Genomic DNA, 25583 nt, shown 5'->3' on the forward strand with positions numbered 1-25583 from the left:
TCCATAATAACATTAGCTGTTGATAGTTCGTTAAAGAATACAAAACCAAAACAAAACCGGTAGTCTTTTTTAAATGCATTAACACTAAATCATCAGTATTCGCACGCAAAACCATAATAATTATGAAACGTTGCTGAAATAAATCATTTAGCAGTTTAGCAGCGACACAGAATTTCACACAAAGAAAATCTAATATCAAAAAATACAAAAACATATTATTTATAAGCTTAACCCAAAGATTCCTTAATCTGCATAATCAAACGCCTTTCAGTAATCAACAATACATCGGTACATGTTTTAAGATAAAATGAATCAATTTTAACAGCATAGTAGACAACAAAGGCATTGTAACTTACCAAAAAGCAGGAGGAGGATGCTCACTGCTGTAAGAGCCATGTCGTATCTGATTTGATCTTTAGGTTGTACAGTATATTATCAATATGTACCAGAATATTTTTACTTGCTTAACCACGGGCAGGTATCCATTACTGTAAATTGAAGTTTGTGAAATTTTCCAAATGATGAATGTGCTCATGTATTCAATCCCTACTGTTTTCAATTAAACTCTGTAATAACAAGTCCATAACATGCATACATATAATAATGTACTTCAACTTCAAATAAGTTTTATTTCAATTCTTGAAAAAAAATCTCTATGATTTACCTAATGGAGATCCTTACAAAGGCTTGCATATGCCGAAGTGATTGAAAGCCGCAAACAAGTTTCAAAGACTCGTTTAGTTTGCTTTGATGCCAACGTGTATGCCTAAGGGAAATCTCTAGCGCTGACATTAGAATAAGATATACCATTGATGTTTACATGAAAGAAATCCGGCAATTCTAATATTGTTTTAAGTTGAGGTTGTCATATGTATCCTAGGTTCTTGGAAATAAATATCAAGTTCTATGATGTAAGCAATATGCAATGTATATATGCAAGTACCTGTTGTACAGTTGTAAATGATACACCTGCACTTATTATCCGAAACCTGACGAATCTTTAAACTTTTCAAATCCAACATTCTGACCAATCAAATTCAAAATAAAATTCCTTTTAATACGATAACTTGACAAATCAAATGTTCGTGTCAACGTTACATACAGCAAGAAAAGATACATTCTAATTGAAACATGTGTTTCTTACATTGCGGTTGTTTTTCTACTGAAAACCCAGAGGACGTACTGATCATTCAAGAACATAGAAAAATGTAATGCTAATTTTTTTTTTAAATATTATTAATCTATTTATCTATCTATTTTTTTTTTTTTTAATTTTTGCTAAGTACATTTCTGAAACAGATATCTGCTACGAACTCGTAAGTCGAGGAATTATTGTTTCTTCTGTGTTCCTTCTGCGACCCTATGTATCTCTATTAAGCAATATCAATTCTTTGCAAATCTGACATTGCTAATAATATCTTGCTATAATTTATGAAAATAGAACCCAGGACTACGTAACGTCTCCGTTTCAATCTGTGTTACGTGCACATATCGGTGTGTGGGACAAATGCCTTACGCTGTTCATCCGAAGATATCGTCAGTTAGTTATCCCATCGACAATATAGAAGTCATAAGGGCCAGAGAATGGGTGACCAAAAATATAAATAAAACGAAACATCAAAGAAAAGAATTTTTTAAAACGTTTTTTATTTTGGTTTTTAGGGATGTAACGTCATCGGAACAGCAAGGGCCATATGAGGACGAGTGTCAAGGAGACACCAACAGCCAGGGTCATATGAGGACGGGTGTCAAGGAGACACCAACAGCCAGGGTCATATGAGGACGGGTGTCAAGGAGACACCAACAGCCAGGGTCATATGAGGACGGGGGTCAAGGAGACACCAACAGCCAGGGTCATATGAGGACGGGGGTCAAGGAGACACCAACAGCCAGGGTCATATGAGGACGGGGGTCAAGGAGACACAAACAGCCAGGGTCATATGAGGACGGGGGTCAAGGAGACACCAACAGCCAGGGTTATATGAGGACAGGAGTCAAGGAGACACCAACAACCAGGGTCATATGAGGACAGGAGTCAAGGAGATACCTATAAAGGCAAATAAAACACAAACAGACAGAGCAGCCAAGACAGAAAAATTTAAGATACCAAGTGTTGCAATGTCCCCCAATAGAAGCCATGAAATAAAATCCACGATTTTTCTGGGGGCCAACTTTAAGTCACCTTGTATGGTAAGCTTGCAGTTGGATACAACGGGCCTTGGATTTCGTAGGAAGTTTCCGTGTTTCCGGGAACGTATCAGTTTATACACCGAAGGTAGATTAAATACAACTAAGACATCTTTGAAGATCATGTTTCATTTGTCACCAATAAACTCGGATTGCGTACACTTTTTTCACGGTGTTAAACACGGGATACACTGTGCTTTCTCAGCAAAGACGTACTACAGTTAGTTCACCGTATGTCAAATTTCGGCAAGACCAGACATTTGCGCGAAAGACTGACTTGAAAGACGTAGTCATGTGGTACAAGCTGAAAGTAAGTGACTGGTTCGGTTTATGTATTGTTTAACTTAAGGACGACCTCCCCGTGCCCGAGATGCATGCATGATGTGTATGCGTGTGGAAGGCAGGCTGCGCTTTTTTTTTTTTTTATATTTGTCTCATTGTGATAGCGCGGAACTGATGCCGACTTTATATAGTGCAACCTTACTGAAACGAGCTGCCAGAGACACCCAGCAGGACACCCCACCGGTTATGATTATTATACTGACAACGGGAGAACCAGTCGTCCCAATTCTGTAAGGCTGAGCGCTGAGCATGAGTAGCAAATACCATTTTTGCGTCTCTGGTTTATTTCGACCAGGGGACAGAACCCAAAGCCTTCCTCACTGGGGCGAATGCTCAACTAAAGATTAAACGCGAGACATTATCAAGGGATAAATTAAGATGAAAGTTGTTTATATTTTAGTCGCCACTTGCGCTTATGCCAATTCTTACGTCCTACCTTCAGTGTCTGGCTGGTTTAGTGTTTTGAAAAGTGTTACGTGCATCATGGATTTAGAGATGTGCGTATGGTCGTGATGTCTTACTAAATGGATAATTTATTAATCCACACACGGTGTTCATTTACTTTATCGTACTTATAAATGAACAAAAGAACAATGGTCCTTAACGGTCACCTGGCAATTGAATCATAATATATAGAAAGCAAAATAACAGCAAAGTTCTCCTTTCGGGGTCCCTCCACTCGCACACCAAGTGTCACACCAGCTTCATTTATATAATATATCTTTGGTCTCCCCTAATGATAATTCACACTAAATCTGGTTATAATCCAACCAAGGATTATGGAAGAGTAGGGTTTTAAAGCAAACTTTCAGCAAAGTTACCCTTTTAGAGCCCCATAGGCCACATCAGCTTCATCTATATAAAATAGCATTATCCTCCATCAAGGATGTTTGACACCAAATTTCGTTGTAAGGTGTAAGAAAGAGTAGGGTCTTCAAGCAAACTTTTAGCAAAGTTCCCCTTTTTGGGCCCCACCACACTGTTCTCAGGGCGTCACACCAGCCTCATCAATATAAAACATGATCGCCCTCCTCCAATGATGTTTCACACCAAATCTGGTTGTAATCCACTCAAGGGTTAAGAATCAACATTTCAACAAAACTCCCTTTTGCAGCCCCATCCCATTGGCCCTAGGGGTCACACCAGCCTCATTTATATAAAATATGATTGGCCTCCCCCTAATGATGTTTCACACCAAATTTGGATGTAATCCAACCTAGGGTTAAGAAGGAGTAGGGTTTTAAAGCAAAAATTCAGCAAAGTTCCCTTTTTGGGCCCGCCCCTCTGTCCCTAGCGGTCATACCAGCCTCATGTTTATAAAAGATAATTGCCCTTCCAAATTGTTTCACAACAAATTACTTAGTTTCACGTAATAATGCGAACATTTTTGCGATATAACGCGTTAGATTCGCGTAGTAACGCGAAAACATATTTTATTTTCTCCTACGCAAATGATTCCAAACGGCTTTCGTAATATCTGTCATAAGATAAGGCACTTGCGGATCATACATTCGAACTTTGTTATGTCAGTAGGTCGCAGAGCAACTTCGAGATAGCCCGACTAATCGAGGTAACTGAGTATATCTCGTATATGTTTTTTACTGTCGAAATTGATTTTTATTTCGAGTAAAGCATGATGTTGAAATAATCAGAGTTCATTTAACGAAGTTGAACTGCATTTGTGAACGGCTTAATACTAAAATCATGTGTTGGATAGTTCGATTATCGCTGTCCATATGTGCAACCATACACTTTATATACCTGTTCTTGTAACAGATATATCCCGTTGACGAGACTGTGATGAGGCCATACGACGCCCTGGACTAGAAATCAAGCCTTTAAGCATGCGCATTTACGTATACCATATGGCTAAAGCAAGAAAGACGAAACAGTTGAGACAAACAAATACTGCAAAAGAATATTCCGTACCTGAGTGTTCAATGCCTGTCAATGGTAAGGCGAGACATACCCTTGACTGAGAGCAATATTTCTCCTTGAAGCAAGACTGTATGGACATTGCAGAGATGACTGCAAGTGTGATACAAATAAGCCACAGACACACCGAGACCACAGATGCTTGCTTCCATGAGAGGAAAGGCTGTTGGGGAAGACGGGACAACAAACAAAATGATTATTACTCGATCTATCGCCACCAGTAGAATAAGGAGAGACTGCATCTCATTGAATATACTGGATCAAACTCCAGCAGTGGCACATAGAGTACTACTTCTCTAGTAAATGTAAACCTCGAGTCTATTTTCCTATGTAAGAGAGATGGAGCTTCTGCCTTGGTGTGACGGGCGTTGGAAATGTTAACCTCCATACTCCCTATGTACAAAAGATGGAGCTACTGTCCTGGTGTGACGGGCGTTGGAAATGTAAACCTCGAAACTTCTTATGTACAAGAGATCTGTCCTGGTGTGACGGCCGTTGGAATTGTAAACCTCGAAACTTCCCATGTACAAGAGATCTGCCCTTGTGTGACGGGCATTGGAAATGTAAACCTGGAAAAAGTTCTTATGTACAAGAGATCTGTCTTGGTTTGACGGGCGTTAGAAATGTAAACCTCAATGAGCCAAAGTTTAAAGAGGCTGGCCCGCAGAGAGATCAGAAAAATTGGCTAATAGAAAAAGATTTTTTTACACATGACAGATTGTTGGAATTGTTGAGTTTTTCATTTTATTTTCCTTATAAAACGCTGAAAAGTGATATTAAAACCTCATTTTTTAAATATTATTTATTTAATCGCAACCCGCAATAAGTCCCCGCTATAAAGTGGAGTCTAATTTGATTGACACATCAAAGAAACAAGCACGTGCACAGTGCCGCACAGTGATAACTTTAAAGGCAGCGGCGATTTACAAAGAAGATTTGCCGTTATATTCCATACATTTCCCTCTCAGGTTGAGTTTTAAAACGTCTTTTAAATACATATTCTGTAATTGTTTTCATTTATTTAGTGATCGGAGATGTGCCGTTTACCGGTCCGTCTGCGGGTAAGCCTCTTTAAGAGATGTAACATTCCTTGGTGTGACGGGCATTGGAAATGTTAACCCATACTTTCTATGTATAGCAGATTGAGCTTCTGTCCTGGTGCGATTGGCATTAGAAATGTAAATCTCAATGCTTTCTTTGTATATCAGATTGTGCTTATGCAAAACTCAATGCTATCATGTAAAACATGGATCTTCTGTCGACTTCACTGGAAATAATAAGATTGGCAACCTTTTGAAATAATATATTTGCTCAATATGGATAAAACATTTGAACAGTTAAGGCGCTCACCTGTTTACAGCAGTAATGACCCAAAGAGTTGGAACAACACAAGCAATGTGCTAGTATTTAAATAAGAAAACACAATGAAACTGCTTTCTGACATTTTTTTATTTTCATTTTGGTTCATTTAAAATAAAAATTATCTTCTTCAACATATTTTGTTTTCACTAAACTACATGTACACTAGTTAGTGAATGTTTTCTTATATACATCACGTGACTGAATGACTACAGTCTATTTATATAGAAGTGAAGAAAACAAAACTCGCCACAAAATGACTGAACTACATATATAGTGCTTGAAAATAATGTACCAGTTACCTCCCTTGCTTCACAAAATGCTTCTTTCAATTTGATGACCCATCAGAAAAGTGTTTACCGACAAACAATTACTTCTGCTTGTCTGCAGTATCATCATGATTAAACACATCAAAATGATTGTTAATAAATACTGCTGTGTGATAAAATTTCAGTCTATAGGGCATCACTTTGAAAGTTATGGGACGACAGATGAATAAAATTGTTATCTAGGTTTTAATACAGAGGAAAGATCTAGAGTACAAAGAAATTAACTTATACATGGAGATACGCCGCCTGTTTTCATTGGCTGATTTTTAGGCATGCCCACTTCGTGAGAAAAGATTTTATGTTCAGATTTCAAATAATAATAACATGGAATATTGTGAAGAAATAAAGTATGCGTTAAGAGTCTAAAGGTAAATACTTTCTGAGGTCCAATGAGTAGTAATGCATATTCAATTATCTGAAATAATAGAATTTTTTCCCCATCTTTAGTTCCTGTCTCGGAGAAATCAAAAACTGGTTTTTAAATACATACATATCTACAATGGGTAAGCATTGATTTTGTAAGCCTCATCTCTTGTTAACAGTACAGTACATCACAACACTTTTTCTTAATTTTTAGTTGATGTGAATTAATGAAATTAAGAAATAATTATGAAACATTTATATTAGAATTTTCCAACATCATCTCACCACCATTATTTAGTTTGTACATATCAGTGCTGGAATTACATTAGTGTCTCTCAACTCTAAGGATTGAACAAAGGTGTTTAGCACACTCATTAATCAACAATATGATGAAGAATGTATAAACACTTTGGGTGCTAAACACCTTTGGTTTGAACACAATATTTCACATTTAAGTCAACAATATAACCCTATAATCTATGATATCCTGAAATCATTGAATACATTCTCTCACTCACTTCATAGTTCTAGTTTTGTGCTGAAAAGTATATGATTTAAACTAAATAATAACTGATGTTGACACCATATACCATTAGTCTGGGTTTGATGACGAAGAATTAGACAGATGCAAGTGTCCAGAAAGTATACCATGATTTGACATTAAAGAGTTGGACAAATGTCCAGAAAGTTTTATGATAATTTGACACTGAAGAGCTAGACAGATGTCCAGAAAGTATATGATAACTTGACATTGAAGAGTTGGACAGATGTCCTGAAAGTATGTTTTTGATAATTTGACATTGAAGAGTTGGACAGATGTCAAGAAAGTATAAGGTAATTTGACACTGAAGAGTTGGGCAGATTTGTCCAGAAAGTATATGATGATTTGACATTGATGAGGTGGACAGATGTTTAGAAATTAAAGTATACAATGATTTGACATGAAGAGGTGGACAGATGTTTAGAAAGTATACAATGATTTGACATTGAAGAGGTGGACAGATGTTTAGAAAGTATACAATGATTTGACATTGAAGAGGTGGACAGATGTTTAGAAAGTATACAATGATATGACATTGATGAAGAATTAGCAATAGTGAAACATTTATATATATAGTCACCGAATCTCTTTATATCACAATTAATATACAACAAACCACAGAAATCAATCATTCCTCACTTTTGGCAGCTTCTAACAACATATGATTAATATTTGCAGGCAAGAATTAGTAACCATGAGCCCTAAATATAACCCAGACATTACAATTCCCCTCATCTTCCAATTTCCTCAGCCACTGATCATGGCCTATATATATGGCAGTAATAATATAAGAGAGCACACATTTTGACAGAGATTCAAAAACAGACTAAAGTATAAATATGATTCCACTCTTTCCTCGTGAATAAAATAGTTTAACTAGCTACCATACTGAGAGTGGAAATGATTATTATTTTGTTTCATCAAATATTTTAGTAGGAATGTATACTATAGTGTTGAGATATACAAACATTGGTAGTTGGGTCAACATCAACAGTATTTGTATTCTCGACTTAATTTAACAGCCACAGCTGATGACAGACAGAAAACTTCAATAATTTTAAAAAAATATTTTTGTGGTTTCAATACAACAAAATACATAAGTGCAATCAACATATGTATGAACAATTTAATTTAAAAGAACCACTGACAGTTATATTAACTCACCCAACTGATACCAGTGGGTGAAAATACTTCTATTACACCATCAAAGAAAGTGTTCACATTTCTGGTTATATTTGCTATCAACAGATGATATATCCGAAAGTATATATTAACAGAATGACAGTATATAAGGATATGTATAAGAAGGAATTATTTTAGTTTCAATATAACCATAATTTTTTATTGAAGTAGCTATAGCTAGTATAGGAATATATAATTGAAAACAGAAGGTATCAAATCTTAATATGTATACGTATCTCCTAGTAAACTTCCTTCTCAGTAAGATTTGCTGACTAAGGCCAACAGTGACACTGCTTAGTAAATATTAAACCTAATATATAATACACTCTGCTCTATAGAAAGTAAATTGTGAACCATACCAAAAATATTCTTAAAACTATTTCTAAAGCATAATGCACAATCTATGTTGTACAGTTGATTTTGTACAGGAGATTCAACATATAGACTTTTAGCACAGGGGCCCCGACACGTTCCTACATATGACAAAGAATGAAAAATTAAGAACATGGTCTGACCCCTAGATCATTTCTGATCATGTTAATGATAAATGATCTAGAGAATGGACCCTGGGGCTTTGCTTTTTCGTTCTGAGTTATAGGAATGTGTCAATGCCCTGTGGACTGTGCAGAGATGAGCAACAACTCAATATTTAAATGGATATGGCATTTTTGCTGGCAGGTGAAACTTACACAAGTAATAGCTGGTAATTGGCAGAATTATTTTAATCTCACTCAAAATAATAAGCAGGAAAAAGAAAAGAAAAGCACTACATACCTCAGAGATTGTAAAGGTAAACCCAACAAGTATTACTTAATTAGCACTAAATTATATTAACCCACGTCTTTACACGATATTTGTTAAAGCTATATCTACAAGTACTAAATGAAATCATATATATAAACCAAGATATTTTTCTTTATATTAAAGCTGTCACGTCTTGTTATTATTAAAGAATTTAAATATAAGCCATTCTCTCTAACTCCCTTTGGTTTAATCATAAGAAATTGGCCCCAATCTTTTAAAACTAAAACTCCATTTAATGTTTCTCTGTTCCTTTTTTATCCAACTAACTAGCTTATAGTGATAAATACAAACTTTTTTGGTGTAATTGGAGAATACAGTAAACAGATGCTATCAATAATTCTGTTGCTTACATTGAAAAATGATAAAAAAAGACATTTATAAATAAGAATTACTTCCAACTGATACTGAGAATGTAAGAATTGCTAAACAGTCTATACAATATATGATGCAGCTGCAGCTTTGGTTCAGTATTTTTTTTAAAGGTACATGTCCAATTCAGAATTTTAGAGCACAAATAATCCAACTGATTGACTATTTTTCATTTACTGTACTCCCTTATGACAACCTGTCTGTCTTTTTATCACCATATACTTAAAGCAGCAAGTTTTGACACAAAATATGTACACTGGCACCTTTTCTAGGATTAACTTCATTTTATTCTGATTTTTCTTGAATTTTGAGTTACGTTTGATAATTTGTTTTTAAAACAACCACCTCTGCAACACTTTTCATCGTGCTGTACGTTATACCCAGAACTAGCATTTAGAATTTCAATTTCAATTAAATCATATAGTCATTTTTTTCAGAAAATTCTCTTACCGGGATACAAACAAGATACAAGTTTATTTCATCTAAGTTTTTGATTAGCTGTAATTAACTAGACTTGGGTGATGAGACAGTGATCAAATAAATGAAAACTTAAACAAAGACAGTCAAGTCTATACATTCTCATTCACAGGCCAGTCACATTATCTTCCTGCATATGTCACCTTTAAAAGTTAATAAACTGGTATCTCAATATCAACAATTAATAGCTATAGGCACCTTTAATAATTTGAATTAGTGCAGTTAGATAATAAACAAGTATTTTATATGGAAACACGACTTACAATCCTAGCATACGATTTCATAATTATCATTTTATGGGGAAAAAAATAGTAAATATTTGCATGTTATTAACTTCTTATGTTTGGTCGTGTTCTGAAAATCATCAAACTTTCATGATTTTAACCAACGATTATCAGACTTACATTATAACAAGTTCATATACACAATTCATGCTATGTGTATTTTTCATCACAAACATTTCAAAACATTGTTCATTCATTCATGCATACACATGCACTAGACAAAACAAATAATGTTGTACTAATATTCTACTAATAACCACAAAAAATACTGTTTCTTTTTTAGAAGAAACAAACAAATCTTCTCAACAACAATCACGACCAATCACAGCACAGTATTGTTGTCACATGATGATACTGTTATGCTGCTGTATATATGTCACATGATATTGTCACATGACATCACCGTTTTGAATGGACGGACACATTCATTGTCCAATGAGCAACAGCCATGTTCTCTTTCTCACAAACATTGACAACAAAATAAAGAATTTCAGCCAATGAAAAACGTACACTTCCGTCCAATAGTCCTCAAAAGAATATCGTGTACCAATAACTGTTCATTATACACAAGTGATTTGAACATGAAATGCCGTGACATGTATTACACAAGTCTAGCTCCCATGTTTCTGCGTCGTAGTATACCAATGAAACGTCTAGATCTCGGTACCTGTATATATATTGTAGTGGCTTGAGATCAGGAGCGATACTCCGAATACCACCGACCCTTAATACACGTGATCATCTTTCTGCACAATCAGGCTAGGAGATGAGGTCTTTTTCCATCGATAAAGTGTCAGTATACTTTAATCATTAACAATGTCTCAACACTCATCTCTATATACCTAGCTGCTCTATGGATAATGTCTGAATGGTGCATCCATATTACTAGAAGAGGGCGTTATTTGGACCCACGGCAAATCCTTTGGTCTTGCATCCTCTCTTCTTCGGTTCGACTTTGACTTTGTACTCGCTTTACTTCTAACACTGCGCAAACTGCGAACACTTTGTCGATCAGATGTGCCATAATAGTTGTTAATGACAGTACCGTCGCGCATACTTGTCTCGTAACTCGGAGGTCTCTCTATGGTTGGGTATTCATTGGCTACTCCGTCAAATGTCTGGTTATCACAATAACTACTGCTACTGCGGCCTGCATTCTGCACATCAACACCCGAGGACCGTGACGGAGACTTGTACATCTTCACAAACTCCAACTCGTCGTTTGCAGGACTTGCTGTAATGACAGAAAAGGAAACGTTTGAAAATATTGCAGTCATTTCAAACAATAGTTACAGTGATTTGAATCTATATGAATGAGAGTCATTTCAATCAAGGGTTAAAGTGATTTGAATCTATATGAATGAGAGTCATTCCAATCAAGAGTTACGTATACAGTGTTTTGAATCTATGAATTTCAAACACCTTTTATTTCTGACCTCCTTAAATCACAAAATTATTTTTAATGGGTTGATAGAGTTAAACCCACTAACCATAATACTATCTACATGAATATATGAACTGCTTTAAATGGTATTTTGTCAGTATCTTTCCAAACTCTCAATTGTCCATTTAACTCAAAATATTTCCAAGAAGGTAAAATATATATTTTTATATCCATTAAGAATGGAAACATGGTGTAAGAATTCAGTTATATACTACTATCTTTATTTATAACTGTGATATTTATTTTAGAGACTTTTTGAGATTATCCCTTAATATCTTGAATTTTATTGAAAAGCTTCAATCGTGGAGAAATTCTTCAAGTCTCCCAATACGCAACTCTTTTGGAGCAGATCTAGAGATAGATATATAATTACAATAAGCATGTATCCTTAACCATGTTAAACATTGGTCTGACCATGGTTATACATGGTTTCATCTGCTTATAGCTGTATGGCTAACCATGGCTCCTGGCCTGGCAATTGTTAACCATGATTTAACCATGGTTAGACATGGTTTTATCTGCTTGTAACTGCGTGTGGCTTATGTTAACTATGATTTAACCTTGGTTAGATATGGTCTACAGATAAAGTTGCAATTGACATCCTGGGTAAGTTCCAAATATGACATAATGTCATGTACAGTTAAAAACACTGTAACTTTATAAATTTTGTATACGTACATACAGTATATAGGAATCCATTGAATCAATATTATACACATGTACATATTTACCTATAAAAATTGTGGGTACATGCATATATGTACACAAGGTAATTTTGTTCCATCATTACATTAATTACATGTTTATCCCTTAAAAAGTCTTTGAATTTATTCCAACAATCAAGGGGAAAGTGAAGTCCCTGTCACAGGCTGTGTATGTGGTATCATATATGGAATCCTCCGAGTATATATTGAGTGTATTGAGAAATATATACCTGGTGCATTTAATATTGTGCAAAGTCATGCAGTTATACATTATAAATGTATTGTTTGTTTAATTTATAGCTTTGTAACTGATAACATTTGTAACAGCTAGCTGGCCTTCAAGGCTGTGTCAATATTTATTTGTTGAGTTGTTTTGTTTTTGTCCAGTTGATAGAATTCGTCATCTAGATGTGTTAACCACCCGTCCATGGTTTTATTAATAATCCTTGATTTCAAGAAAGTTATTAATTTAAATCTCACAAAAGTACATACATATTATTGGTTAGTTTTGTTTGTTTACTGGGTGTAATGTATTGCCCTATGAACAGCCAGCTGGGTTATTTTAAGGTGGAGTAACTCCAATAGTTAAGCTTATAATTAACTTCTTCAAACAACATTAACATATATACTAGGCACATTATACATGTCATATAATTTACAGTGAAGTGTCTTGCTAAAAGGATACAACTACGACATCACAGACTGGCCCGTTTCTGCGAAACACAAACTACCATAGGTGGGGAGTGTCGGACCACACACCTCAGATCTTTTTTTTTTCCTTTTTTTTTTCGCACTCAGGAAAAGGTTATTTTCAGCATCAATGCATGGTTACAATGTGACATAAAACATACTGTATGTATTCCTTTTTTTAATTTCTTATGGCCATAAAAATAGTGACATTACGGTAATTATTTTTTGGAGCAGAAGAGTGAACAGAGATTAAAGTTAGATTTAGAGAGGGAAAGTGATAGTGCGGACACCTCATCAGATCTTCACTTTAGTTTATGATTAATTAAGTTTATGGGCTAATGCTCTACTGATCAAGATAAAAATACACTATACCAAATTGTTGGATGAAAAGTATATGGAACTTTAAGATTCTGAAAGGCCTTTCCATGACAAATTAGAAGTTTTGAATTTCCTAAAGCTAAGAAATGTTACAACACTGGACGGAAATTTTGTACGATGCAATTCAATGCAAGCAGCCAGTGATTTTGTGCAGGTATATATATGATCCTATATGAGATCGATTTCTATCTAAGAAGGGCAATAAACACTATACACCTACAGCTAGCAAGTCAGATAAAGGTGAACAAAGATTTATGTGATGTTATAACAACCAATGATTGAATAAAATAAAACTCTAATAAACTGCAACATCAAAAACATAACACAACTTGTAGTTAACCCAATGTAAAATCAATATCAGTAAAATAACAAAGCCAACCCATTGTTTTATATCTTACATTCAGTCCTGTTTTATGGGTCATTAGATGGAAGACATGGAAATAAAAGGTAAGAGAAAGTTACACAAGATAGCTCAAAGTGTTCAATATCATAGCTACAAATTAAAGTGTTCAATATTATAACAACAAAGTGTTCAATATTATAACAACAGTGTTCAATGTTATAACAACAAAGTGTTCAATATCATAACAGTGTTCAATGTTATAGCTACAAATTAAAGTGTTCAATGTTATAGCTACAAATTAAAGTGTTCAATGTTATAACAACAAAGTGTTCAATGTTATAACAACAAAGTGTTCAATATTATAGCAACAAAGTGTTCAATGTTATAATAAAGTGTTCTATGTTATAACAACAAAGTGTTCAATGTTATAACAACAAAGTGTTCGATGTTATAACAACAAAGTGTTCAATGTTATAACAACAAAGTGTTCGATGTTATAACAACAAAGTGTTCGATGTTATAACAACAAAGTGTTCGATGTTATAACAACAAAGTGTTCGATGTTATAACAAAGTGTTCAATGTTAAAACTAACAGCACAATGTGCAATGTTATAACAACAAAGTGTTCAATGTTATAACAAAGTATTCAATGCTAAAAATAACAACAGTGTTCAGTGTTATATAAAGCAACGAAGTGTTCAATGTTATATATAATACCAAAGTGTTCAATGTTATATATAGCAACAAAGTGTACTATTTATAGCAAGAAAGTGTTCAATGATATAACAACAAAGAGTTCAATGTTATTAGAACAAAGAGTTCAATGTTATAGCAACAAAGTGTTCAATGCTATTATATAATTCAACATGTACATTGTTTACAATGTCAAATAATGTACATACTTGTAAATACAAACAAAGTACTACTATTTATGTATACAATTCAATTTTACAGTATAAATACAATGTTAAATTAAATAGTATGTTATTGAATAAACATACAAATACCTATACATGTTAATGTTTTTTTATTTCTACCATGCATTTTATATAATATACATTTGTATACAACAAACAATTTTTTTTATGTTTTTTAACAAAAAATACAGATTTTATAAGACCTAATTATAGATTCCAAAGACAGATATATATTTTTACATCATTTGTAACTTAATGATTTCATGTGATATTCAAAAGTCAAGCATACTTGTTAAAATAAATGCTTGTCAAATTTTTGAACATCTTTATGGGGAGAATTAAGCAATCTTTAAAAATGTCTTTGTCTGCTGTAACCCGACCATGGGGTCTTACATATGGGTAGGTAGGTAGCAGTATAGGGTTTATTTTTCTTTTACTCAGTTATAAAAACAGATTTTCAACCTTTAATATGAAAACAAACCAGACTATAAACTGTTTGGAAATTAATCATCACATTGTTTTATTTGAAGGTTTATTTTGTTTATTTTTTTCACAATAAAATTTTCTGAGTTAGACTTTTTTTTCTTGGTAGGGCGGGTTACGCAAAACCAATTATACTTTTCTTTTTTGGCCTTATGGATTGGAATGTAGAAATTTCAAGCCTAAGAAAATTACACATTTTTAGATCTGCTATTGACAAATAAATGAAATTAGACCTTAGAAATGTGAATGTTATTACCAATGACTCCATCCCCTCAATCGCTCATTTGAAGTTGTACAATTTATATCAAACTAAAGTTTGAAGATTTCCTTACCAGAAAAATGATATCATTGAATAGGTTTAAAGCATATAAGAGCACACCAATACATGGGAGACAGTAATCATGATATTATCAGTGGACTGGGGAACCCCCACATGGGGAATTCTGCTTTTTTACACCTTGAATCATACTTTTTTCTATTTATACCAGAGTGTATATCTTTTATTTTCAAAATCTCAAGACCCTACTCTTTATTCTTGTATATAGAAAGTACCTATTTTATGTATTATTTACTCAGGAATTAGCTACAAACCTTAGAAACACATTTTCTTCAGGGACTTGGTCCAACAGCTGTGTTTCACCAGCTGATTGGCTGAATTAGTTGTGTGAGACCCTTGCAGAAAAGACCACTAATTGTAGGAGTTATCTCCCTTCAAACACAGATCTTTCCACCAATAGCTTTAATTTCTATAAGGTTGCATAATTGGTCTCTTATTTGAAAAGATTTCTTTTTTTAAATCTTATGCAAAGACTAGTAATGCCTAAAGTGCAAAATTATCTTTTTATATAATCTTAAATATATTTTTTAGAATGCAGAATTAAAAACAAGTTTAGCTTAGAAATATAGCTACGGTATGTACATCTAGGAATTACCACAATATGTGCTACGGTATCAAGATAAATGTACTATAATGTAAGTGAACTAGCATTCATTCAAAAATGAAATATATTTCACCTTCTAGGATTTTTTTTTAACTTTCTAACAAATTTGAACCAGAAATTTAAGTACAATGAATATGCATCCAGCTATATATAGGACTAAATATCAAAGCAGAGGAACCAGTGTTAGTACAAGTGCTCATTTTTGAAAATCTTTTCATTTTGATTGTTCAAATTCATGGATACCAAATAATCAATAAACGACATATATGCTACAAATAATATCTAGGTGAGAAAGAAATCAAGTCCTTAATGAAATGATATTAATATGGGGATTAATTATAAGAATTTGTTTTATTTTTCTTCTAGATTATGATCAATACCAAATAGAATTAAACGGGGGGGAAATCATAGAATGTCCTAATACAAATTTTATAAGAACACAAAACAATCTTGTAGAATATCTCAAAAATGATCACTTGTACTTAATCAGGCCCTGGTTTTACCTCTGTCCCACAGTGGAGGGCCACCACAGCTTAAATGTTTGTGTACTTGAAACAAAAAGGCTGAAAACACACAAAAAAGCATCCATTGTGAGTTCCTAACTAAAAATACCAGGAAAGTAAAAATTAAAATTGCAGGAAGAAATAACATTAAAGTTAAAATAAACAACAGAACTGATACAGAAAATCAACCAAATAAACTGTGTCACCGCCATCCTCAACTCTGCAGATATCTGATCGCGAACCTATTCACTTGGATTTTTAAGGTGAGATAATTATATACAAACAGGATAATCATTAATCAACAAAAGGCCAAATGAGCCTGTACCACTCATCTGTTTAATATAATACAATTTGAAGTTGAATATATATGTCATTCATGTGGCTGCTAAGGTGATTACCTCTTCATTTTAATTAGACAGTGAAGGCTAAGTGACAAACTTTCCTCAAACTTTGTAGCCCTTCAACCTAATGTCTTCCTGACCCATTTCATGAACCCTGTACTCCTGCCTTTTTTTTCACATTTGACACATATCATCTTGAAAATAGGTCTAGGTCAACATATGAACAAACTTATAGTAGCTCTGTAACCCAGAATGCTACAGGTCCAATATCAGGTCCCCGGGCCTCTTGGATTGGAATTTGAGATAAAGATACGCAAAAGTTGACTCCCAGACTGATGACAATGACTGCCACACAACAGCATAACCTCACCAGCCACTAAAAGAAATCTTATAGAAGTGTCGTAGCTTAAAATTATAAACATCACATGAAATAAACAAATACCGATGAATGAAATAATTCAGTAAATACTTGACTACTTTCTACTTAAAAATTCTTGAAGTTTCAAAATGTTCCCGCTAACAGTCTGGGTCAATTTGAGGCATGGACCCCATGCAGATATATACATGTAGCTGTTTTACTAACTCATGATCAGTGAACAACATACGAGAGGGCCCCCGAGAGGCCCGAGAGGCCCGCTGCATGCTATATATCCAGAGCAATTAAGAGTAAAATATGTCTTGTCCAACACACAACCATGACAGCACAGACCGGTCCATTTCTCAGCTTTCCGAGAAACACAAACTAACACGGGTAGGGAGCTTGGAACCACGCACCTCAAATCTTAACAGGTTATATGACTGGTACTCCAACTAACTGAGCTAATACAGCCCCTTTGCTTCCATAACTCAGCTTATATAACAGTGTATAACTAACTCTGATGTAATAATATACACACAATTTATCAAACTTCAATCTCAGATGGCATTTGATTTAAAAGGCCAACACTAAAAGCTGAATGCAACAGACCTGTGTGATGTTAGTGATAAGAATTCATCTGTGGTTATCGAGTGCACCAGATGTTATAGTCTTTAAAGTTTCCTTATCAAGAACAAAACAAGCAGACATTTTCTGAAAATAAAGTTTATGATGACAGAAATCTAAACTCTACCAGTATTCATAATTAGTATTCTCTCTATAAACCTCCTGTGAAAAGTTAGACATTATACTGAGTCATATGAGAAATAAAATCATGAAGCCACAATTTAAGATCACTTATATAATTATGGAATATCAAAATCAATTGAATCAGTTGCAAGCCTGTATATATACAACATGTCTGAAATCTGTAATAACCTCAAGCTCTCATGTTCTACAGTGAGAAGTTATCAATCTGCTATCACAAACATCCTATGCCAATATAATCCACATCATAGAAGCTGCTCACCAGTGTTTGATGATATCAAAACCCTCACACTTAAAAATAAAGCTATATTATCTTCCGAAGAATGTATTCATCAAAAACAAATGGTCAAAAGTTGAAGAACATGTTTCTCCCAAATACAAGTAATGACACACAGCACTTATTTCACCTAGAAAATCAATGAAATGCACAGCGGGTGAGATAAAGTGGCTAACAGGTTATATGATTGGAGTTGGGCAATATAACTATGATTTTTAAATAACACAATTTAACAATAAAATCTCGACCAGAACATGACCAAACTGATATACATTAACAGTAACACTGTGCTCACACTCGCTGTTGACCAATTGTCCAGTTCCTCAGTACATCTGCTATTCTATCTGGGAGTAAGCAGGAAAAATCTTACAATCCATTTCCGCTATCATATCCTTATTATAGTACAGCCTTTAAACTTATTGGTATACTTTGTCAACAACTTTCAAAATCACCATAAAACTTTATATCATTTTCTATCATTATCTTCCACTAATACCTAATTATACTGTGTAAAATTCAGTTTCTTTTTTATAGTATTGTCAATGTCATCTTATAACCTTCAACACATTTAATGTCTTTTTGTTATTGACATTATGTTGTAAAACAAATAATGTTAAGAATATATGTTGTCCAAATAATCAGGAAAGTTGAAAAAATAAACTAAACAAAGAAACAATTATATAAACACTTACAGGTGAAAAATCACTCATGCATGAAATTAATTAGTGCATTTTGTACAGCTTCTAAAAAATTCTTGTTTTTTGGAATGTTGACCTAAATTTTTGATTGATCAATTAATTATTTTTTGTTCATTCTAACATATTATGTAAGAAGCTGCATAAGTGTAACAATTAATATAAAATGACAAAAATGTTTAAGAAAGACAGGCACAAACTAGGACAGGAATTACAGAAAATAAAATATTGATAATCGGTAATTCATTGATCAAATTCATATCTTCACATAATTTACCTAACAGAGTAATTAACCCAGTTTTCATATGGTTTTACAGCTCATCAACAATCATGTCATTCACGCCGAAAATAACTCAAAAACATATTGCAGTTGTACTTGAGCATTAAACAAGACAATTAATGAAGAGAGACACAATCAGTTGTTTGATTTTCACTACAAGTCACAATTAGCTAATTGAAGTTTTATATTTTTACATTACCGAACTTCTTTTTCTGAATTCTGTCTGTGTGTACCTGTCTGAATTCACAGAGATGTTCTCTATCCCCATTCATTTATAAAAGGATAGAATGTAATCTGTCAAATGATCCCGACTTGTCATACAACAGTTAACATGATTATAACAAACATCTTTGTCTTTTGTGCATCATATCTTATCATTATAAATATCTTTTGTGTGTTGTTCGAGGTTTTACACAAAATTTCAATGATTATAATGATAAATCATAACAATTCAAAATCTTTTGTAGTAATTTTTGCCTTTTCAAAATATTTTACATACATTATTTTGTAGAAATATTATTTAAAGTCTGATATGAGACAGATTACAAGAGTTATCTCCCCTTTTGAATCACTACATACACATAGAGAGGTTGAAGGGTTAGATGTGATGTCTTTTCTGAATGTTGGTACGATGACATTGTGTCAAATCCTCCGATGAATTCAACTGGAACACAAAAATCTTACCTCTCATACATCAACAATGATTTATACATTACTCTCTTATACACACAAATTTTTAAAATACAAGATGCTACATTTGCAACAAGATTAATAAAAATGATTGAAAACAACAATAGGCCATTGTATGTTTTTATACAGGGGTCTGATTTTGATGTTACTTTGCCCTGATGAGTGATAACTAGAACAAGAGGCCCAAAGGGCCTTAACGGTCACCTGAGATTTGAAATATTTCGGCCAACTAAATTGACCCTTTTTGGCCCCATCCATCCGTCCTAATGGGGTCAGTCTATGAAGAGTATTTGATTCTAACATATAGTTGATAAGACGATTTTGGAAATTTCAGTCAATTTGACCATTTTTGGCCCTGCCCACCAGCCCCTGGGGGTCAACCAGGGCCAACATGTACATAACATCAAACTGTAATCCCATGCTGATAATTTGAACCAAGTTAGAATGAATTCCAATACAAATCGAACAAATAATAGTCAAAAATGTGATTTCCCTATATAAACTATAGTAAAGTTTACCCCCTCCCCAGGGGCAAACGTGAGACCACAGGGTCATGAAATTCACAATTTTGGTAAAGCACCTTAAGACCCTTCCATCTATGAAGAGTATTTGATTCTACCATATCTGAGAGTAGGGAAGAAGATTTTTGAAATTTTAGTCAATTTGACCCTTTTTGGCCCCGCCCACCAGCCCCTGGGGGTCAACCAGGGCCAACATGTACATACCATCAAATGTAATCCCATGCTGATAATTTGAACCAAGTTAGAATGAATTCCAATAGAAATCAAACAAATAATAGTCAAAAATGTGATTTCCCTATATAAACTATAGTAAAGTTTACCCCCTCCCCAGGGGCAAACGTGAGACCCCAGGGTCATGAAATTCACAATTTTGGTAAAGCACCTTAAGACCCTTCCATCTATGAAGAGTATTTGATTCTACCACATCTGAGAGTAGAGAAGAAGATTTTTGAAATTTTAGTCAATTTGACCCTTTTTGGCCCCGCCCACCAGCCCCTGGGGGTCAACCAGGGCCAACATGTACATACCATCAAAGTGTCATCCCATGCCGATAATTTGATACAAGTTAGAATGAATTCCAATACAAATCAAACAAATAATAGTCAAAAATGTGATTTCCCTATATAAACTATAGTAAAGTTTACCCCCTCCCCAGGGGCAAACGTGAGACCCCAGGGTCATGCAATTCACAATTTTGGTAAAGCACCACAAGACCCTTTCATCTATAAAGAGTGTTTGACTCCACCATATCTGAGAGTAGAGAAGAAGATTTTTGAAGTTTTAGTCAATTTGACCCTTTTTGGCCCCACCCCTCAGGCCCCTGGGGGGTGGGGACCATATAATTCACAATTTTGGTTGACCTTCAGCCATAGAAACTTTCTGCCAAATTTCATTGAATTTTGTTAAGTGGTTTTGGAGAAGAAGTCGAAAATGTAAAAAGTTTACGGACGCACGACGCACGACGGACGACGACGGACAAAAGGCGATTAGAATAGGTCACTTGAGACTTCGTCTCAGGTGACCTAAAAACCGGTCGGCAAGATTATTAATATAAGTATATTACCTACATATTTTGTGAAGCTGGTTATTAATATACTTGTGGGGAGATTTCTGATGTCTTTGTTAGTATTACATGAACAGAAATTTGTTCTGACTCTTGGGTTTGAAGGGACATGTACATGTCTATTTGACATGTTTTGACCCTTCAGATTTCTCAGAAAAGGTGATTTGACTTCTGGAATTGCTAAAAGTCAAGGGTCAACTGGATGCCCTGTGTCCATATATTTGGGTTCAAATTTTGGCCCTATCCCCAACGGAGTGTGCTGTTTATCTTCTTCAATGAAGTCATCAAAATTCACCAAATATTAAAATCTTGTATTTTTGATGGGAGAACATGAAATCCAGCAATCAGTTGATCCCTTTTTTAGAATAGTTTTTTTCCCAAAAATACCTGAGAACAAGGAGTAACCATTTATCTGAAATAATGATTCAAAATTCTGATATCAATACAAATTGTTCAATTTCCATTTGATGTGGTACAATAATTTATAGATCCTTATTCACTATCAAACTTTTTCTACCCAGAAAAAGTTCTCTCACAAAATGTACTGTTATGTGATGACATGCTTTTATTCTTAATAAATTCAGTTTAAATAACCCTATGTTAATCAATAAACAAACAATATGACATTTGATTAAATATCAATAACATTAATACTTCACACACAAATACCATAATCAAATTGCAACATTGGAAGGGGAAAAAGAAACTTCTAGATATATATATATATATATCGTAGCTTAATTAATAGATATTTATTTAGCCGAACTTAAAGACAAAGCCTAAACTTTATTGAATAAAATAAAAATTGATCTGGTGGAGATAAATTTCATTCATTTATATAAAGGTCTTGATTAGGATTTTGCATGGCTGTTGAGATGTTGGCATATACTGTAGTGTAAGAAAGAACGGACACATCTGTTGTCCAGATTAATTAGTGGGACATATTTATAGTACTGCACTAAGTAGGATCATATAGAGGCTGGGTTTATGTCGGTCTGTACTCCTGTATTACATTCTTACCTGCATACAGATGTATGAATCAATTCACTTGGAATGTTAAACACGGAAACACAACTGAATATTTGATGTTCCTGTATTACATTTTGACCTGCGTACAGATGTATGAATCGATTCACTCGGAATGTTAGACACGGAAACATACAACTAAAGTATCTGATTTTCCTGTATTACATTTTTACCTGCATACAGATGTATGAATCGATTCACTCGGAATTTAAGACACAGAAACATACAACTGAATATCTGATGTTCTTGTATTACATTTTTACCTGTTTATGAATCGATTCACTCTTGTATCTCATGTATGTTGAGAGATATTTGTCTGAAAATTCACATTCATATATATATAAGGCACTGGCTGCTATATGTCTGGTGTCTAACTATACAGTCTGAATTCTGATGTGTCCAGATGCTGTCATAGATAAGAACATGGCATGAGGTATGTCTGATATATCCTTCACATGTATAACCCTATAGTACCTGTCATACCTAGACTTGGAGGTGTTGGTGTGTGTGTGTGGGAGGCTGCCCTCAATACACATATTCATGCATTGGATGCTGCATGTTTATGCTGTTGGCTAATATATATAAGTTGTTTATCATTTCACAGAAGTCGGTGAGTTCCCTTCCATGACCTACAAACACATTGGTTACCAGAGCAGTGCTCCCATTCTTAGAAGAAAACACAGATTTAGAGTTACCTTCCCCAAACCTCCAAGCAAGCAGCAAATTAACTCCCTAAGCCTCCTATCTGTTGGTCGACCAGCAGAGTACAACCCCATGTACACAATGCATGTACCCTTTCTGAACCCTAGCTATAACTTACCAATTCCTATCATATATCTAGTACACCCCTTCACTCCCAAATCACACCTTAAATCACATACCAGATTTACCACCCCTTATAGTAATATTACTCCCAACACAATTCCAGAACACCAGTACTCCTGACTATTTTTATGAGATACATATATATATATATAGTTCTTAAATCTCAAAGCACATACTGGAGTTATCTCCCCATTAATGTCAGGACATACTAGAGTTACTTCCCCTTTCTCATTGAACATATCAGAGTTATCTCCCATGCATTTTGGGTATGTACCAGAGTTACAAATATATTGTATTATACCACAATTACCTCAAATACGTACCCTCCCATTGACCTTGATTGATACAGAATATAGCTTAATATGATACTGTAGAATTTTTTTTTTAAATATTAAGAGCATATTCCTAAAAAACACTATAACAAAAGTCAGACTATTCATATGGTTATTGATATAAAAGTGAAAATCTAACAAAAATAAAATAAATAAAATAAAATAAATCATGCAATATTCAACTGAAAAAAACATGTTATAACCAAGTAAATAATGTTTAATTGGATACTAATTATGCATTAATTATACAGAAACAAATTCATTTTCATTTAAAAAGGTTAAATGTTAAAGAAAAATGAAGGAAATAAAATGTAGTTTTAATTACTAGATGTATGTAATACCATAATGTCAAATACAATATTGAAAAAGAAATGCCAACAGCAAACTGAAAAGAAAACAACAAAAAAAAAAAAAAAAAAAACACAGCATGCAGATATACACAGGAGGCTGAACAGAAAAATCAAAACCAGCAAGAATCAAATAAAATATTAAAGGAAGTTATATAAATTAGGAAGTTGAAATAAAGAAATGTTATAAAATTAAAACATTAGAAATGTGAACAGCAACTATTCGTGTATGATCATGTCGCTCAATAATAATAATACTAAAATTAAACCAGGCATCAGTTTTGACATCACATGACCCTCAATGTAAACTTTCATGGCCAGAATATTCTCTACATTTTCCTAAATACATTACATTCACTGTATAGTATACCCATAATTACCTTGTGAAGCATGAAGTAAAAATTCTATCAAAATGCTGACTATACTTTTATAGATCTGGACAAAACAGTTATTCTTCAACTTGTTTTTGAGGTTTTATCTTCCGGTTGCCACTATTATGTAAACTAGTGTTCAAAAGTAAAGGTGGTCCGATGGCCCCATGCTATAGAAAACCTGGTCGGTCTATGTAAAATTGACAAAACAGTTATTCTTCAACTTGTTTTTGAGGTTTTATCTTCCAGTTGCCACTTTTATGTAAACTAGTGTTCAAAAGTAAAGGTGGTCCGATGGCCCCATGCTATAGAAAACCTGGTCGGTCTATGTAAAATTTCTATGTGTTGGCTCGATTGGCTATGAAAAGTTTGAGTCCTAACATACATTACAATTCATGTAAACAACATTCCTATATTTTCTGACAAACCATCATATGAAATCAGAGCTTACAATCAAGATAATTTTCTACCGAGAACAGTGCATTATTGGCTTCAAACATTTGAGCGAGTATGAACTGGAAGATGCAAAGCGTTTTCGTGACATAGTTATATGCTACTTTCAACAATATTTTAATATGTGTTTACAAAAGGGCTCTATTGAAAAATTACTTGGGCTATGGGATTTCAATTTTCTGAAGACCAATTGTCTAATAAATTTTCATATATAGCTTTTATACACTACGTATAATGGCTGTGTTTCTAAACCAAAGTGTCTTGGTGAAGATTCCTTGTTGAGATGATGTAATGTTAAGTGACTGAGACTATATTAATTGTATTGTGTCCTAGCTCAGATAGTATATTTAGCTGATTTGATAATGTGTTTCCATGTGAAAAATATTTGGTGAGGTGACGCGACTATATTTGATAATGATGTTGTGCCTCCCTTTGCATCATTTCACTGAGAACACCACATTTCTGCCATATGTCAGTGCAGTAGGATGGGGTCATGTGCACACAGCTCAACATTAGGGAAAGTGTGGTTACACATCAATATCAGTGTCAAGAAAATTTATAATCATCTCAATAGAAAACATATCAACTGGTTCGAATAAAATATGGCTAAGTAATTTTCACTGAAATACAACAGATCATATGCATGCAGCAGATTTTGCTTGA

At 34.0% G+C, this 25583-nt stretch overlaps 1 protein-coding gene across 1 annotated transcript in view; it reads right to left on the reverse strand.

Annotated features, from left to right (window-relative positions):
• Nucleotides 1–5894: 5894 nt before the first annotated feature.
• LOC117316140 (sodium/potassium-transporting ATPase subunit beta-1-interacting protein 3-like) overlaps nucleotides 5895–25583 on the reverse strand; it is a 36476-nt gene continuing 16787 nt past the window's right edge. The window contains 2 exon segments of the mRNA XM_033870644.1: nucleotides 5895–11406; nucleotides 16577–16636. Of these exon segments, the coding sequence (XP_033726535.1) occupies nucleotides 11024–11406; nucleotides 16577–16636 (443 nt within the window). The 3' untranslated portion in view covers nucleotides 5895–11023.

The sequence above is a fragment of the Pecten maximus genome, chromosome 18 (assembly GCF_902652985.1).
Source record: "Pecten maximus chromosome 18, xPecMax1.1, whole genome shotgun sequence".
Lineage (NCBI taxonomy): Eukaryota > Metazoa > Mollusca > Bivalvia > Pectinida > Pectinidae > Pecten > Pecten maximus.